Source organism: Limulus polyphemus, unplaced genomic scaffold, assembly GCF_000517525.1.
Source record: "Limulus polyphemus unplaced genomic scaffold, Limulus_polyphemus-2.1.2 Scaffold234, whole genome shotgun sequence".
NCBI lineage: Eukaryota > Metazoa > Arthropoda > Merostomata > Xiphosura > Limulidae > Limulus > Limulus polyphemus.
In genome coordinates this window covers 670,809-690,434 of record NW_013665844.1, presented here as the reverse complement: position 1 = coordinate 690,434, position 19,626 = coordinate 670,809, and the positions used below count along the sequence as shown (strand labels likewise).

Genomic DNA, 19,626 nt, shown 5'->3' with positions numbered 1-19,626 from the left:
TTTCCGATTGACATGTTAAGAGCATTTCTGATGAAGAGCTTGATTTCAAGGCACCCAAACACCTTCTTTAAGGAGTTTTCCTATATTACTTAGATGTTTAGGTATTGTTTCATGAGAGACATGCAATTTCAGGACCATTTCATGAGTGTGTTGCCTTGGGTTCGACTCAACAAGTGTCTTTAGAGCATCAATATCAATTCCAACATGTCGGCCCCTGCCATCACAGTTTTTAAGGCTAAAGTCACCTGAACGAAATTTGCTGAACCATTGTTGACACTTACGAATGTTCAAAACATTTCCATAAACTTCTTTGATATTATTTGTGGCTACAGAGGCATTGTTTCCCTTCTTGTATTCAAAGAGAATTACATGCAGAATGTGTGTCTTGTTGTGTGCCACCACTATGTGGGATTAGAGTATACTAAACTTTACACATTATATAGGCTACATTAACATGACATTTAGGCAGTTCGTTTAACTATTATATGTGACGTATGTTTGGGGGGTAATGAAAGTGTTCCAAAATGTGACATTAATATCTTGACAACCTAATATTTCTCCTACCTTTTGACTAGCTAAGTTTGCAAAACTGGCAGCAAAAACTATAAGTGTCAAACTGAGGAATCAAAGTTAGAACTAGTTAAATACAGCAAAATTAAATGGCATATTTGTAATATACTGTGGTAATATCAAGCTGAAATAACTCACTTATAAAATTTTTTATAGATGAAATATACACAAGAGGAAAGTAAGGTATTAGTATTTGCATGTTACAACCCTCATTTCCTTTATATTAGACTTGTTAACATACAACTTTAATTTTAACTTTAATATTAACAACCCGTTGAAACAACAAGAAAATTACAACCCTTTGTTAAACTAGGCATAGCAAGGGATACACATCATGACAACACATTAAACAAATGACCCCTATACAAAACTCAAATGTGAAAAACATCCTCATCTACCACAAAAACTTCTAACTATACATGTAACAACAAACAATCTACAAAAGTAAAAGCCCTTTACAATTATATTACAATAAAATAAATTCTTTAATATGCACAAAATGACCCTGGGAGCTGGAGAAACATCAGCAAAAATGAATTTGTTAGTAAGTGAAAAACCTTAACTATATCCTCTAACTTGATAGTTTGGTTAATCCAAGGTCTACAAAATCTTCCATGTTAAAATTGTAAGATGAGTTTTTAAACTTGAAGTCCAAAGATAAAAATGGATACAAAGTCTAGAGCCACCACTCAACACAAACGTTTAGAGAAGAACAAATTCTTTAACTGCCATTCTGTGCATTGTCAAAGAAAGCAATGATGTCATCACTAGTCATGACTTCATATTTCAGTGTAGCATGGTGATTGGTGAAACCTACATTTTAACTATACTATATAAAGGCTTCAAACATTATCTAAATCAAACTGTATTCTGCACACACAAAACTATCTATATTCACTAGCATATATTAGTCGAATGTTGTTCTATCTACAGGTGAATTGTCTGGTTCTCAGTTGTTACTAGGCACAAGAAAGTTGAAAAATAAAGCAAACTACAGTTGTATTTCTGTAGATAGCAGTCTAAACTTGCATCATTCCAGCAGAAACCTTATCAAATGAGCTGTATATAGAATACGTGGCAGTGACCAGTGTTAAAACTTACAATATTGCTTGTACACTTGCATGTGTGTAATTGAAAGGAAAAGTTAAAGCAATAAAGGAAGTTATTAAACTCTATACCTCTTGTTACACAGTAGAGGAGAAAACATTTCTTTTGAATTTGAAAAATGTTAATTTTCAAACTTTAGTTAATATAGAAACACAACAGCTCGACTTTGGCCACTTTTCATGGCTCCACACTACAATAGCTGAAGATTTTGGTTAGAAGGAGATTTAAACATAATTGCAGAACAGTTATAATGTTGTGTACTCTTGTTGCCATACCCTAATACAGTACGATTGTTCGTGCCAATGTTATTTAAAGACAGTACTACTAACACAAAATGAAAGCAAACAATTCACCACATTATATATTTTTGAGAGAAGCAGTAGATAAGTACTATCATTCTGTACTTCTTTTTGGTGGAAACCACATTTCATTTATGATATAGCCATGGAAGTTACTAATATTATTTTACAGTGTTCCATTTCTCGCTCATTCAATCAACTATCCAACCTGACAAGAGTTACCTCCCACTCCCAGTCATAGCATCAGATATTCACACATGTTCAATCATTTGGCATTTCCTCTTCCTCTAAATGTTTGTGAACAGCAAGAAATGTTTCAACATTGTTTTCCCTCTTTTGTTTCTTCTGCTAGATAATAATACTTGATGATGTTTTGCTTTATTCACTTTCCGCTTTCTGGTGAAACCAGTGCTGCAGAAACACGTTGGTAAAATACAGCTTCAACTTATAGTTGTTTTCTACTTATTTTTTCATGTCACACAAATGACAAATCTCATTGTTCAACAGATTAAGTTGCCAAAGAATGAGATAAGATCCAGCCTAGCCAGATTTGAGTGTCTAATGACTCACTGAAGTATGCCTGAGCTAAACTCAGTCTCTTAGTTTAAACAGACTCTCTCACCATTTTATCATGTATTCTCTTCTGTCTCTTGGTTGCTTTTCTCATCTGTTGGTACAAGAACTCATGCATGTGTTGACTAATGTGAAAAACAAAAATTCCACATATTATTGTGGAAATTATTCAGGTGGTGGAAGGCAGAGTATAAGATCTACTGGGAGTATAATTTCACATCCAAACATTAAAACGTTTGAAGAACAGCCAGTAGAATGCAGTACTATTGCATGGTATGCCATCATAAGGCAGGTGATCATTAGTTTCAAGTGATCTAAGAAACTTACAAAACATATGCTTTTAAGTTTGGATAAGTTGCTTAGTCAAATCATTAGACTGAAGATAAGGTGAAATGCAAGTCTTCACCACACCCAATACCTTATCCATCTTGGCAAAGAGCTAACTGTTGAAGTTTGCAAAAAACTACAGTATTTAACACAATTAATGTACATCCTTAAGGAAATGACCAGCAAAACAGACTTTAGAGGTTGTCTTTAGTGTGAAACACTCAGTGATGACTTCCAAAGTACATATAATGTAACTTTTCAAAAAAGGAAGTAAATGTAGGGATGGCTAATGCCAATCCTTCAAAAATAATGCAAACAGTAGCACAAGCACACACTGTAGTAGAATGTTAACAGACAAAAATAGGATAAACAGATATAAACTGAATTAAATTGAATAGTTATATATATTGCTATATGTTAATTTTTGTCTGATTATGAAATTATGATTTTCTTGTTAATTACTACTAGTTATTAAAATACTTATAAAAGTGGATATTCCATTTGAAATTGTGTCACTTCATTGAAATTGGTTAATATCAATGTTTTGGTTTTTGAGTTATCATGTAATAAAAAAAGCAGAGAAAGAAGAACAAGAAATTCAAACTTTTGCTATGATATTTACAGACATTCCCAGAACTTGTGACTCAGTCATTACATTGATATTGTTATAACAGGAAACACTGTATAGTATTGTAAAGTTCTGATGACCAATTGAGGAGATATTTAAAATCCCATTCCAGGAACAATCTGAGCCATCCCTACACAGGCAGTGCTACTGCTTGCCTGATAGTATAATTACACAGGGTTGATTACACTCCATTAAAATGATTTTGAATATGTAAATCAAGAAATCACATGACAAATCATAGAAGATACAATGTCATGGTAGAATGACATGCATTAGAACTACATTTTGATATTTCATAGTTAGTGTGATGCCACACAAAATTCATTACTTTTGGGAAAAGCATGCAACAACCCTTTCCAACATAAGACATTCATACACTCAGATGTATTCAGATCAGGGATATAGAATATGTAAAATGGGGATATCCCTTGAATTTAATGGTATTAGAAAATAAATGAATATGAATCAACTTAGGGAATCAGGACCATCCAGAAAGAGACCTATATCAAGTCATACCCTAGCCATGGTAAGCAAAGTGTGGCATTTTTTAACAGGTTAAACTCCACAAAATCAGTGGCAAAATCTGTCCACATGTCCCAGGCAACAGTAAACAATATAATCAAGAAAGATCTCTATCCAGAAATGTAAAACAAGTCACATGTACAAAGCTGCTTCCATAACATATCTGTTTAACTGTTGTATATCTCAAGCAGCTGAAGAACAAAATGGATATTCATGCTATTCTATAACAAGACATACTGGTCAAGTTGGCAAAATATTTCTATATGATCAGACTGTTCAAATAAGCCATTGAAACACACTATCCTCAAAAACTAGATGGATTATGGAGAGCATGTATTGGATGAGACAGCCTTATAATGGAAACTTTGCTATTGCTATTGTCAAGATGCGTGGTCACCAAGCAGAGTACGATCAAACAAGGTGACATAGACTATAATGATATAGTCAAGCTCCAAACTCATTTTAATATAATGTGCTGAACCTCTTGCAACAAATGATCATACATTTTGGTTCTTTAAGTTTCATCAACCACTTCAATGAGGCATGATCTACTTAATAGGCAAATTCTCAGCTACATAACTAATGGTGAAATGAATGCCACAACTATTAGGTTCATTTGGAGGGCATATGGCTCTTGTGTAAGTACTGGGAAAGAACATCTATGCCAAAAATATCCACATTAATGACAGACATTTCAAATGTTTTTCTGTGGATCAAGATGTCTTTCTAACTAGATCATCATAGCTAGCATGGAAAATTCATGATACTGCTCTAACTCAGAAGGTAGCAACTCAAGCTGAAATATGCTACCATTCAGCATATATGTATGGATGCAATATCATACTTTGCAACTTCCCATAACACTAGGTCAGGGCATTCAGGTGCTGTATTTCTGGCAAAACCACTCAGCTACTACTGTAGACTTTTTTTCGCTCTGGCAACTTGGTCGAAGTTACTATCTCATCCTTCATTGCCACAGATAGAGCCTTAGTTAAGAGTTAATATCTCTATCACCTAAGTGACTAATGTTTTATAGACTTACTAGGAAGTTCCTTCACAATCTTATCAATCAAGACATCTTCTCTGTCAGTTGTTACCAGGTTGGGGTACACTTTACAGTTTAAGCACACAACTCATCTCCGTGTATGCACCTCAAGATATTGTATGTAGGATTTTATATGCTTTACATTTTATCCAATAAGTGATTAAATTTTTTATTGTGTTGAACCACTGACACAACTTTGTGGCAATATCTTTTCAGCTATAGAATTGGTTGGCTTACAAGTATTCTATGGCATCTAGCACTCAACCATCCAAACTTAAAAGTAGCTGCTGTAACATTTGTCTCTGGATCCAAGAATTCCATGCAGCTACCTGGAAAAATTATTTTAGGAAAGACCTAAATGTTCCATAATGTTTTTCACACGCAACCTACAATTGCATATGCCATTCTATATGAGAGCCACTACTAACACTAGCATTGACTTCTCTCTAGCAGCTGGAGTTCTTACATTTCATGCAATGGTACACTCACATTTGTGCTCACTTGTGATATGTTGTCAAAGCAACGGCTTTTCCACTAGAACATGATTTTCTGGCTGGCACAAAGCATCAACAATTCTTTCATAATGACAGGACACATAGCTTGTACATGGTACAACACTGTCAGGCTGTGATCAGACCTCAGGATGTTGGGGTGGTATTGGGTTGATGAACATTGTTCTTTCACTAAAGCTTGTCTCTAACCACTTTTAAAAAACTTATCCTAAGGTTTTTTTTTTGAGTGCTAGATGCCAATTTCCTTGGCATTCTATACAGATTGCCTTAAGATATCTCAGAATAGCCACATTTTACAAACTCCTTCTCAAAGGGATGTCAATAGGAAAAAATAAAAAAACTGAAATCCTGCAGAGTGAGCTAATAGTGTATAGCATGAGAAAATCCAGCTGGAGTTTGGGGGTCAGCCTACACATCATGATGTTCCATGTGATCATAACGTTTTGTAAACAAAGGGTCCAACATACAATTACAATGTGACTCCCTAATTGGCTGCTCTCCATGGAACATTCCAATGCACATGTAATCCCCAAATCCCAAAGAAAAATTTTAAAAATTAGGTACTCTCAGAGTGATTCTGAGCATTTCTGGGGTACAAAGTATGAATATTTTCAGGTGCACTGTATCCTGTGTAAAATCAACTATTTTTCCAGGGTAAAGGGGTTATCTGTTTTCGTTCATCACTCATGAACAATAAATAGCCAATCATCATATTCACTAAGTTAGTAAATAACCCTATTCTCACCCACATGAAACCAGCCAAGTTCCTGTCTAAACTTGAAAATTTTCAGCTTTCAGAATAAAAATATTCCCTTTAGTTCCAAACATTTTCATCTCAAAAATATTGTGTCCATTTACATTATTTACTTTATGAAATATGGCTAGAATAGCTCCATACAGCTATCAAAATGTGTCTCATTGGCTCAATGATGAAACAAATCCAACAGTGTTTTCCTCCAAGTTTCATAGATCATTTTAAGTTAAATTACTTGACATAGCTAATAAATAGGCAACCATAGCTATACCACACAGTGTATGAGCAGTGGAATATTCCAGGGAGAGCAGCCACTGAGGGGGTCACATTGTAATTATATGTCTGAACCTTTGTTTACAAAACATCAAGAGCACATGTAGTGTAGGCTGATCATTAATGATGTTGATTATCACACAGATGAGACTTCATCAGTAAGCTTTGGCTCTTTTAAGTCAAAAATTAATATTTTCTCCTACAGTTCACAAAGAATATATCTGAGAACCACCAAAATTACATGCATAAAGCACCTTTTCTCCATAGATAATCGATTATTAGTAAACTCCCACAGAAATGCAAGAGTATCTTCTTTCTGTGAGTTCTCTATACACAAGGTTAAGTAAGATAGAACCATCCCATAAAACAGTAAAAACAGTTCCTTGACAGGACTGGCTACAGAAAGTAACAGTGGATGCTTAATTTAGCAAATTTAAATGTTTTCTTTAATTTTATAAAGATAAAATATACATTGTAGTACAGTATACATGGGGTCAAAGTCCACATGCTACAGCCTTTGATAGAGTGCCAGTTAAAATAACATTAAGTATTTGATGTCAGGGTTATCAACTATTTATTTTATCCTAAACTGATGATCTGGCAAAAGTTCCTGGTAGAGGAGCATAACTACCAGATACCATATATAGGGATGCTGAAAACAAATCTGTAAATATATGTTTGAAGATTCTAGAAAATATGCAAATTTAATATGCAAACCATACAATGGAAAAAAGTATTTTTATTCTTCACATAAACACTACCTTGCACTTCAACTTGTCAGTCAGACTGATATTGCTAATTCATAGACATATCTTGAGTACATATCTTTGTACATTTAATTATAATCTTGCCGTATTTTATTTAGATAACACAAGTAAATTTGGAATTATTGCCAACATTCCATTTTGAATTCAGGTTAGTCTATTGGACCAGCTATTGCATATATGGTTAAACACCTAAACAAGCAATGCATCTGGTTCAGAATGGTCACTCTTCTAGAGGTGTCTAAGAATTAAATTTAGCAAGTCCAGAGCTAGATAGAACAAACTTTCTTAGCCCTGTCATTACAGGTAGGTCAAAGTGCACATTGTGACTTTTTAGAGTTACATTCAAAATTTAATCAAACTACAAGGAAATATTTAGTATGAGAATTGTGACATTTGCTTTCTAGGTCTTCCCCCTTCTCTAATTTATTTACCACCCCTCTGAAAAATAGAGAATTTAACATACGTTACTCATAAATATTACTCAGGCAAACCATAATCTTTGTAGCCTTCAATCTTATTTGTTTACAGAGCCATAAACTAGAAAATCAGACCCATTTGTGACACTTGCCTGTCACATCCTCTTTCACAAATTGCCAAGAGTTTTCTCTGTCATTTGATACTATATTATTTATAACCAAAGTTTTAATCTATCAAATGACATATTATATTACATTGTTTTCTGTATAGCCCATTGTCTATATCACCTTCAGTTCTAAACTTCTTGTTCACAGGAATCAAATCGACAATCTTAGCTGAATTTCTAAAGACTCTTATCGCATAGATAGAAAGCCAAAAAAGTTATTATAATTATACGACATTGTTTGCTTTTTGTATGATATTACTGTGTCCTTAAGTATGTTATTTAACTGAATAAAAAATTATTTAGTGTAGTAGTACTATTAGTACAAAAAAGTAGGCTTACGTTTTATCAACAGTCAAAAAAAAAGAAGAGGTAAGTACTATATTTCTTGTTTTTCATGTGTGATCTTTATTAATTAATATAAAAGTAACTAAAATGTAAAAAATTAGAAATTTTTAGGCTAGATAAGGTTAGATCAGCTAAAATAAAGAAAAAATAATATAAACAAATTTTCAAAAGCTATGCTCACAAGTAGCAATTGCATTACGTAATTCAACAGGGTAATATGAGCCACATGTTACCAAGTGATTTATAACTTGTGTGGTGTGATTATTAGTTAGACATAGTTCAAATAGCAATAAAAGCATAAAATTAAGTTAAAAACAAATGTGTACTTTTATGAGTTCTAAAGTTATTTAGGATAAACAAATTAGGTTCACTTTTGCAATTTGCAGTCATTCTAGAAGGAAAAAAAGGGGTTATTTAGATTAATTTTGTATTATTTAGGGTGATTACAAGGTCAGTCAAATTGACCAAATGCATATAAAGTTAGGGTAGAGAAAATAACAGATAAAATATATAGTTTTATTGAAAAAATAAAAAAATATTTGATACTCATTTAGAAGGTTTCAGAGATTATACAAATGAAATTTTCCAATTTTCAGATGCAGAAAAGTATTTTTAATTTTAACATGAAAATCAATTTGCACTTGAAGCAGTCAACACTTTGACTCCATATATTCATGGAAAAATGTTTAGTAAAAACTTCATTAAAAATCCTGATTTTTTTTGTCTACAAAAGGCATATAATGTATACTGAAAGTCTGCAAAACTTCATGACGATACAAAGTTATAGTACGAAAAATCTTAAGGTTTGTTTGTTGGAGGTTAAGTACAAAGCAACACCATTGGGTATCACAACTTGAATTTTAGCATTTAAAGTCCACAGACATACCATAGTGTCACTGGAGGGCAATTCTAAAGGTCAGTTTGGGGTAACGAACTTGGTTAAATTGACCAAGCCCATAGCGAAAGAGTTAATGTATTGAATTGTAAGGTCTAAAGTACACAAGTGTAATGAGAAATAGAGGCAATGAGTATACACAGTGCAAGCCTGTATACAGGTTTTGAAAAGGGGTGTTCTTAATTCAAAAATTAGGGCAACTTTCCATGATTATCCTAGGTAAGTGAGCACAGTGGGCACAAAGCCCATGCAGTGTAAAGAGATGCATTTTTTGTGGCATTCCTGAGCCTGTTTCTTTAATTTCAGAAAGGATCCTGATCTTATAAAAACAAAATAATTTCAGTTAACTGATGTTTAATTTTCTCTTATTATGTGAACACTCAATAAACAAGAACACTATACATGTATCATTAGAATAAATAATAAATTAAAATGAAAAAATCATGAGTTCTGAGTTAATATAGTAAATTTAGAATGTGCTTCAGCTCCATCCTTCTTGGATGTTTTCCCATGAATATTTTCACAGTAGTTTCAGTATCAATGTTCTGATTGTAGTGAATATGCATGAGAGCTAGTGCACTTAGTTTTTTCTTGGCCCATGGAACATTGCATATAGTTGTTCAAGCAGCCCAGTGCACTAAAACTGCACTCACATTGGCAGGGGGTAACAGGTATAACACATGCAATTTTAAGCAAACAGTGAATATTTGGGTACAACAATTCATTACAGTGTTTTATAGCTATGGTGTAATTTTTTTGTTAAACCTGAGTCTTTCCATTTGCTGAATTTCATTTTCCAACCATTGAATTCCTCAGATAAAACATCAGGCAAAGGCAAATTATTTTTATACATTTTAATGACTACTTTTATGTCCCTGTGTGTATACCTTTTATAGCACTTGGCAAAAGTGCCAACAGTTTAGGCTGAGTCGGAAAACTGAGTATTTAGTTTTGTTATTACGTGCTCAAGAAACAGTATGATAATATTCCTGAGATAATGTTGCATTGGTGTTTTTGCTGTCACATTAGCTCAGCGTATGTGTCATTTAGCAACTCTAAGCATCATAGGTTCGATTCCAACAGGCTGTGCAACCCTAAATGCATGGTCAAATGTATCTTTGAAATATGAGTCTACATTAGAACTTATTAATGCACACTCTTCCCTCAAATCATCCACTAATAACATTGCCTCAATTGTGTCAATGGCCTCTTTCTGTAGTTACACTGTTATTCCTACCAACTGAGAGAGAAGTTTGTAGTAAGCTATAACAAATGTCATTATGAATGTGAAAGTCCTATAATGAATGGAGTAGTGATGTGGCACAAGACTTAGTGTCACTATCCAAGTTACCAGTTTGAACCAAATGGGTCAATTCCTTCATCCCTGCTTAAGCCATATACAATGATCTTCAGGCATTTTATTATGTAGCAATATGATGGACAAAAATCCTTGTAAACTTCATGACGTTCAGCCAAACTAGTTTTACACAAGTCCAGTATTAGTATCTTTTTGAACTATTGAATGGAACACATGTTTAGATAACCTTTTTCAGCAATGCCTCATGCTTTGGGTTCTTGTTAAAAAGCAAAGATGTATCCTTCAATTTTTCAAACATATTACAGATATAAGAAAATCCACAAGAATGCACGATTTAAAGCACAACTATTGCAGTGCATATACACTGCCAAAGGATCTTCCTTTTGTATATCTGATTGAACACCACTCCCACTGTTTGACATGGCTGCTGCACCACAGTATCCTGGCCCCTCATATACTGGATTTTGATCCCTAAGTCATTCAGTAATTATAAAATGGTATGTGCAATCACTTCTCCTGTAGTTCATGCCAATAGAAAAAAAACTGATAAATTCTTCCCACACACAATTACCACTATCAATAAACCTCAGGCAGATTGACATTTGTTCTTTATTGTGGGTCACCACTTCATGTTTGATTGAATGATGTCTTTTCCAATCTTTGAAATGAGTTCTTTATGGATGAATGGTGACTAGTATGTAGTATTCTTATGTCGTTTATTCAGGTGTGACATCATGTATTCATTGTGCCAATTCATTAACTTCAGTACTGCTAAGAAGTTCCTTGGGTTTCCTTCTTTGTTCACATTTTCTGAATCACCTCTGAGTAATAGACATTGCTTTCCGAATAATATGGTTGCCATAATAATGCAAGCCAGTACATCCTTATTTTGGTCGGTGGGCTCCTGTTTTCCTATCTATGAATACTGGTACAGCTACTCGTTTCTCATCATTCACATTTATAAATGTTTCTGAATCAACAACAGCCCCAGAATGCAACTTTGATGATGCACGAATTTGAAATACATCCAAACATTGGGTCCACTTGGTAAATGGCTGATTCACTAAAGACCTGCCTCCTGTTCAATTTTAAGCAAATAAAGAACACTGAATACAGAAAATATCATCAAGTTTATAGCTGTAAGCAATTCATGGATATTGACTCTTCCATTTATTGTAATTGAATGAACAGTTGCAATCATTCATATATACTGCCAGAAATCTGTATGATGTATCAGGTTTCATGTGATTTTTCAGCAAACAATACTTTTCATTAAAAATAGTTTTCTGAATTTCATCCCTGGGTATCGATGTATTGATGATTTTATTAATATCATCATACAGTCTGATTATGGAGGATCACCAAGTTCAACCGAATGAATGCAAGAATTTTATTTGCTTTACATTCATTGGTGGCATTATTAGAAAAAGTGCTATAAATTTAAATACATTTTTGTGGTTTTATATTTGTAAAAGAACAAGCCAATCTTTAAAATGTTTAAATGACTGAGAAACATCATGTTGGTCAAATAAATTGGTACATGTGGCACAGTAAGAAAAGGATGAATACAAGTGTAAAATTTAAAAATCTCAAATAAACATATACTGAAACACAGTTTCTTATTCATAATGTGTTTAAGTTTACCTTTCAGAATTGGCCTTATGTTGAACAACGTCTCTATAAGCTCTTCTTGGTGCCAATTTAGGGGATGGTTCAGGTTTTTTGCTGCTTTCAACCTTGGATAGCACAGTGTCAAACATCTTTTTAAATGGGTTTTTAGGAGATTTGTTTGGAATGGCTGTAGCAAAATAATATACTGCATAGTCAATACTCTCATGGTGCACTGATTAACATATCATAATATTTTGTAGAGAGTTTTTGTTAAGAAGTTCCATTCACTTAATAAAATTACTTGTTCATTATTCTTCATATTTTATAGGTTACAAGATTTGGTAATACAAACACTGATAACACTACTCAAATGAAATGTTCCTAGAATTTGAAGAATCTGATGTATAATAATGCCAGTACCAGAAAAGTATATATTTATAGATCTATTGAACCAGAAATATTCAGATTCAATATTAGCTACAATTCAAAGTACATAGTTAATGAGACAAGCCATTGTTTTATCTTTTAGACACTTGTCAAGTTTAATGTTAATTCCACGAAAATGGTAAGTGAAAGTGATAATATATATTTATAAAATCTTTCTTTTTAAAGTGTCCAGATAAATATTTATCAGTACCATTTTACATGTCTTAGAGCATTTAGGCTAATTAGTTTTTAAATGGTAAACACTAAGGATAACTTCCATTCACAATTAACCCATAAATATCACCATTTTTGGATGCTTCTTTGGCTCGAATTCTTGCTGCTTCATCCACAGTACTCTTATAGTGGTTTCTTATAGTATAGAAGTCATCATATTTCTATAAATAAGTATAAAATTCATTTCATTTTTTTTATTATCAACACAAGTCATGTTTTAAAGAAATTTTGTTATAACAAAGAGCAATGTTACATAACAGTTTCAACTAACTATTATTACTTTGAATCAAAATGAATCAAATGGTCTTCCATTCAGTTATGTGCTTTGAGATAGCTTATGAACATGCCTATTATGGTGCTTTCATATAGTTATATCAGTGTGAAGTGGCTTGTTTACATTTTAAAGGGTGAATTCCAACTTTAGCTGCAATACATTGTGTATCAAAAGTCATAAATAATATGACGTTACAAGTCATCCTCAGGAGTCTGTAATGTCGAAACATGTAGAGTTGTCAACTTTTTGAAGGCCATAGATAGGCCTAAATAAAATGTTTTTAATTGTGTACCAGTTTAATGTTGAATATTATTTATGATTTTAACTTTATACACAAGTGCCAAAATACTACGAGATTGTGTATCTTTGGATTAATTCCTGTATGTGAGCTTTACATAATTTTATAATCACAAAATATTAGAACTTCACATTGGAAAATCCAGTAATGTATTCTTAGGACATGTCAAATTTAGACATTATCTACACATAAAAATTAAAACATTTCAATTTAAATGTAGCAAGACAGTCGGGGTCATAAGTTATGGGGATGGCCAGGGGCAATGTGACTGGATATGCAAACTTTTACCATAGATTATGTATAACCCTCTGAAACACATGTTAATATTTTTTGATGGAGATATGTTTGGACTTTATAAGGAAGTAGATATTTTAATATAAATTCTATAGTTTAAATAATGAAAACAAAGTTATTTTCAATTTCCCCATTTAAAATGTTTATCTTAGAAACATCAGTACACATATACACCAGTAAATATTAATTAATCTTTACAGAGAATTTTCAATTGTCTTTAATAAACAATGTACTTAAATATTCACATTTATAACAATTTATTATTACTGGATTCTAACTATAATATATTACTTATAATCTGAAAATCTTCTGTAAAAATATTTAGAAAGAATACAGACTGAAAAAAATACAGAAAATATGTTGCATTTTTATGAAGAATGCTTACATAGGGATTATTGAAGGACAACATTAAAAAAAATTCTAAAAACTGGGGACTATCTACAAAGTACAAATGTATAACAAAATCTCAAAATATAAATTGAACTTAGTAAAATAAGCTAAAACTTAAATGGATAGTTCATCTTTCTATGTATGGCTCTTTCCACAAAGGAACAAACATGTGGTGCACGCATATACTTGAAATACTAAAACTGATTTTTCAGCAATATACAAGAATTACAAAACTTTGCCCTGTATTTATCTTTGTAGCATAACATCTGACAAGAACTGGAAGCTATCATTACCATAAAAGATAAACTAAATAGTTGAAAATTATATACCTCGAAAAATGTTTTGGAAATTCAATTAAAGGAATTTCACATAACCTGAGTGCTTTTGAATGGCGAACCTTTCTTATTCAGGGGCAAACTGAGAATCCTAGAAAAAAAGGTCCACTTTTTGAAAGTGCTTGGGTTATAGGGTTTTTACCATTTTGTATCAAGACTTCTATTTCTAACATTTTGAAATGTATAGGAAGAGAAGTAACTCATGCATACACTGACAAGGAAGTAGTATAAAGAATAAGAATTATTATCTTTTTTTGGTGTAGCTTGTACAGAAATTTAGAAGGAATTATACATCAATCTCTTAGGATAGCAGACTGAGAAAAGATGTCCATGATCAGCATACTAAAAATGATGCATTATAAAAAATGTACAGTGAAAACATTATTCATATACTTATACCATCTTCATAAACCATTATATTTAATGAGTCATTTATTGTCATTTTTATCTCTTGGTGTTCAATGGCTTTTTGTTTTATTGTTCAAACAGACTGATCATGTTATGTATTAAGCAACTGATTTAACCCTAAAAATATACAGATGCAATTATATCATGGTGGTTTGCCTACAAGACAACGGGTTAAAGCAAGGACTTCTCCATCTTTCAGAGTAGCATAATAGTGGATATCCATCAAACAAAGAGAACAAAGAAGTTTTTACACAGGCTAAAACAAAAAAAAGAGCTCTGTCATTAGTCTAACAATTATGGTAACTGGCATGGTGTATGTCAGCTACTAGAAAAACTGGTATGCTAACTGCTAGTGACTAAGGAAAAAGAAAAAGGAACAAACCTGTTAATTGCAACAGATGTAACAACATGTTCCAAAATATTAGTTCTTTCATCACTAATAATAATTCATCACAGTTGATAATTTCTAATCATACCATGGAAAAGAATTATACAAATTTTCACATGTGGGTCAATTTTGATTTGCTTGTTTTAATGCAAAGCTACGCAATGGGTTATCTGTGTTCTGTCCAACATGGGCAATTGAACCTCGGGCTTTAGCATTTTAAGTCTGTTAACTTACCACTGATCCACTGGGGGACCACAAGGTGTTCAAGAAACAGCACAAAAAACCATAAGATGCAAACAAGTAAAGACAGCTTTAGTGGCACTTAATATGAGCAATAAATGACTAGAAGCAAGCATGTGGTCTAATGAGTTTCATTCCCCCTGATCTGTACTGAGAGTAGCATATAAATATGGAGAACACTATATAGGACATTTCACTCTGCTTATGTTGTTCCTACAGTGCAAGCTCCTAAAGATGGTGTATTAAATGGCATTAAGACACTTTTCATTACAGGGTTTGAATCTTTTCATTCCTTTATAAAGACAAGTAACATATAATGTGTTCCTGAACACTGTTTTCAATCATGTCCACTTTATAGTACTGTATTTCAAGCTTGACTGACAAGGGCTTTTCCAAAATGGTAGTGCAACAATGCCTTCAGTTTGTATGGAATAAGACTGAATGTTATAGGTGGTTAAGTACATTATATTACAGCAATTTCTAATATGCAAATCAGCAAGTCACATGAAAACCACAGTTGACATACAGTCACAGTGAAATGGAATGCATCAGAACTACATTTCGACATTTCTAAGGTAGTATTGCTTTATTGTTTATGGAAAGGTATGTAATAGCCCCTTTCTGACTAAAAAAATATTCAAACACTTAGATTATAAAGATCTAGATTGGAGATTTTGATTTTCTAAGATGGGGATATCCCTTGTACTTAATGACACAAATATGGATCAATTTGTGGCACTAAGACCAATCAGAAAGAGATCTCTAACTTAAAGTTGTACCTCAGCCATGGTACACAAAGTGTGGAATCTTGTAACAGGTAAAAATCATCAGATATAAAGGTCAGTGGCAAAAGTAATCCATGTGCCCCAAGCAATATAATAAAGAAGGATCTCCATCTCGAAACAAGAGTACTGAGAAACTGTCATCCTTGTACACTAGACGAATTTGGAAAGCATACATGTGGTAATGTTGCTCTCTCGACATGACAGCCTTACGATAGAGCCTTTTGCAATGTAAACTATGCTGCAAGGTTATTATTAAGATGAATAATTGTCAGATAAAGAATGGTCACACATGGCAACATAACTGTAAGGATGAGATAATAAGACTCCAAAATTGTTTTAATATAACATACTCAACCCTCTGTATTCTGCAGTAAGTAATTGTAAATCAGTTCTTATAGACTATACTCTTCACTAAATGAGATACAATTAAACAAAACACTTTTTGGTATCTTGTGAAGTCTGTAACACCAAATCCTAGCTATTTTCATGGTGAATAGCAGTCTAAAATGATATTACATGTGGATCCCAATTAAGTGACCAGTTGGTGCAGATGATGGACATGTTGCAGCTAAATAAAAATATCTAAGTTATGGAACATAAAATCTTTAACATAATAAAATTATGATTGAAAATAATACTTAATTTAAAAAGTTGAACATGAGAAGTAAACACATAAAAACTGTTGTAAAGATCACCTTGTTTTATCATAGAAATAAAAAGTAAGTAGAAACTATCAGTCTCAAATGTTTAATTTATAATGTATGAAATGCAGCAGAAGTTGTATGGATAAAGTGGACTGGAAAATATATTTATATACTCAATTTTTTTTTCCAGTTTGCACGTCCAAATAATAAAACTATTTATCAATGAACCTGATATGAAAAATTATTTTACATCTTGAAGTATAGTTGCTTTGTATTACTCATGTAAAAATTAGAATAACTTAATACAAAAGCAAGTTTTATCTTGTTAACAACTTACCTCTCCTAAAACCTTCCTTTTCTTCTTTAGTAAAGCTAACTTCTTTTTCAACACAGGTGTTGATAAGGAAGTAATATTCTGTGAACCAAATGATTTTCATGCATGAATAACAAAATCAAATCTTGAACACAAGAAAAACTATCAATCTACAGTGATGAAGATATTTTTGTATCGTCAAAGAACTTTTTAACTTAAATTAATAGAAATTATGTACTTAATCTTTCAAGATCTCCCATAAGACTTAGAAACAAAATGACAACGTGATTTCTTTAAAATGGTTTTATATATATCTATGTATGTGTGTGCATGTGTATTATTACCTTACCATTGTGAATATATATCAGATTTAAAAGATTAGGTTATTACTAACATATTAAAACTGCTACGAACATTAATACCTGGGTGTTAATTCTCCTTGAACAAAACATAATGTTGTAAGGAATAGGTAATAAATTGTCTTCAATCTTTTTTATTTTGATCTATGGTCAACAAAGAGGTATGTGTGCCACTAAATCAAGGACCTCAGTAATTCTTGGGGAAGGGGATTATTACATTATTCAAAAATAAATCAAAACTTATTACTCTTTGTACAAACACAACGTACTTTCAACTTAAAAGACTCATTTTACAAATACATTTATGGTTTAACAATAAGCTCCTCTGTTTTCCCAATACCCATTGAAATATTCATGGAGAAATTTGAAAATGATGTCCTGTATACAACTGACAAATCTACAAAACATTTAGAAACAACATGTACATGATACTTTTATTATCTGGTCCATATGTTATACATAACAGAAGATTTTTATTTAATCCAAATGCTAAGCATCCCAACATTTACTTCATCTTACAACTTGAAGAAAATAGATCCCTCCTCCTCCTGGAAATTGAAGATAGTCACCTTTTAATCACCATCTATAGAAAACTAGCTCATACCAATAAGTACCTCAATTACAGACCCAACCACCCACAATCCACCAAATACAGAACCCAGAGAGAACTCTCTAACAAACCTCAAACAATTATCACATTTCCTCTTACACCAAGACTCTCAGCTATATGATGCAAATAATATGCAAGAAATTTCAAATAAAAGTTCAATTTAAATCAAACAAACCCCTGGTAACCTCTTAACTTTTGTCAAACAGCCTAAAGATGAACTCATAACTATAGAAGCAATCAATGAAACATCTCACAACTGTGTAGACAAATACATAAGAGAAAAAAGTAGGCATTTAGAGTAACAATTAATAGAACAAGACCCTGCTTGATTAATGAAAACAAACACCTCCATCATAGGGGAACATGCAATTGAAACGGGACATAAAATATACTGGGATAAATTCATAGTTACTGACAGAGAAAGAAACAAAAGTAAAAGAAGCTACATATATTAGAAACCAAAAACCAATACTGAACTGAGACCTAAGAATAGAAGTTAATAGTATCTGATTTACACTGATCAAAGAACCTAACAATCACAAAAAATGATCTTCAACCAATAAAAATCAACAGCCAACATTGTAACAGATTCCTCAACAAGTATGATTCAAACACTAAAAATTTTTCTTTTGTTCACACAATACATCACTGATATGAAGGAGCATGCAAGTGATCCAAAATGTTGCCCAACTTAAATTAAAAGGGCTTCACTTTACAAATTGTTTAATAAATTTTACTTGCCAATAATGTCTTTAAAACAATACCCCCATCCTTCATTTTAAGTGTTTAATCCCAAGTGTACTTGACTTGACTTAGTAGTTCTAAATGAATTATTTAATTTCAAATACTTTAGAAATATATTTTACTTATATCATTAAAGGTTATAGTTTGATTGCATATATCTTTGCTGTTTTCCATACAAAACTGTTAAAATATTTTTCTATTACATGTAATATTTTCTCAAGATTGTTAATAATGTTGATTTATATGCATCACACTGTTTTCCAGCTGACTATAGTAATCACTAACATGTCCAGGTATACAGACAGACAAACGCATATGAATTTTCTAAATTACTTTAATGTGCAGAAATATTCAATTGTTAAAATTTGTCATTTTTCAGTAACTGAGCAAAAACTCTTAAATACATGCAAGTTTTTTCTTGGTGCTTTCCTTGTTCAGTTTCTTTTTAGTCTTTAGCCGTATGTGCATGGGTTGGGGTTAAAATGTGCATGTCCTGACTTTTTACAGAATTATGTTCAAAATTTAACTAAACTACTTTATTATCAATATATATCAATCAAAATGCAGTCAATAAATTAACTTTTAATATAAGCTTTAATTTCTTAGTTCAAGTGGAAATATTAAAAGAACTGCTCAATATTCACTCTTGTATGTCACAATATATCTGTGCTCTAAGTTTGTTTGTTTGTTTTTAATTTCGCGCAAAGCTACACGTGGGCTATCTGCACTAGCCGTCCCTAATTTAACAGTGTAAG

General features: G+C 32.3%; 1 protein-coding gene across 4 annotated transcripts in view; it reads right to left on the bottom strand.

Annotated features, from left to right (window-relative positions):
• LOC106478625 (zinc finger protein DZIP1L-like) overlaps window positions 1-19,626 on the bottom strand; it is a 93,199-nt gene that overhangs the window by 15,767 nt on the left and 57,806 nt on the right. For all 4 annotated transcript variants that reach the window (XR_002609949.1, XM_022382251.1, XM_022382253.1 and 1 more), the window contains exons 14-16: window positions 17,183-17,260; window positions 12,860-12,950; window positions 12,163-12,316 (exon numbers count right to left, since the gene is read on the bottom strand). Coding sequence is in view for 3 of the 4 variants with exons in the window: in XM_022382251.1 (XP_022237959.1) it covers window positions 12,163-12,316; window positions 12,860-12,950; window positions 17,183-17,260 (323 nt within the window). In the remaining variant the exon portion in view is untranslated. The remainder of the gene's footprint in view (window positions 1-12,162; window positions 12,317-12,859; window positions 12,951-17,182; window positions 17,261-19,626) is intronic.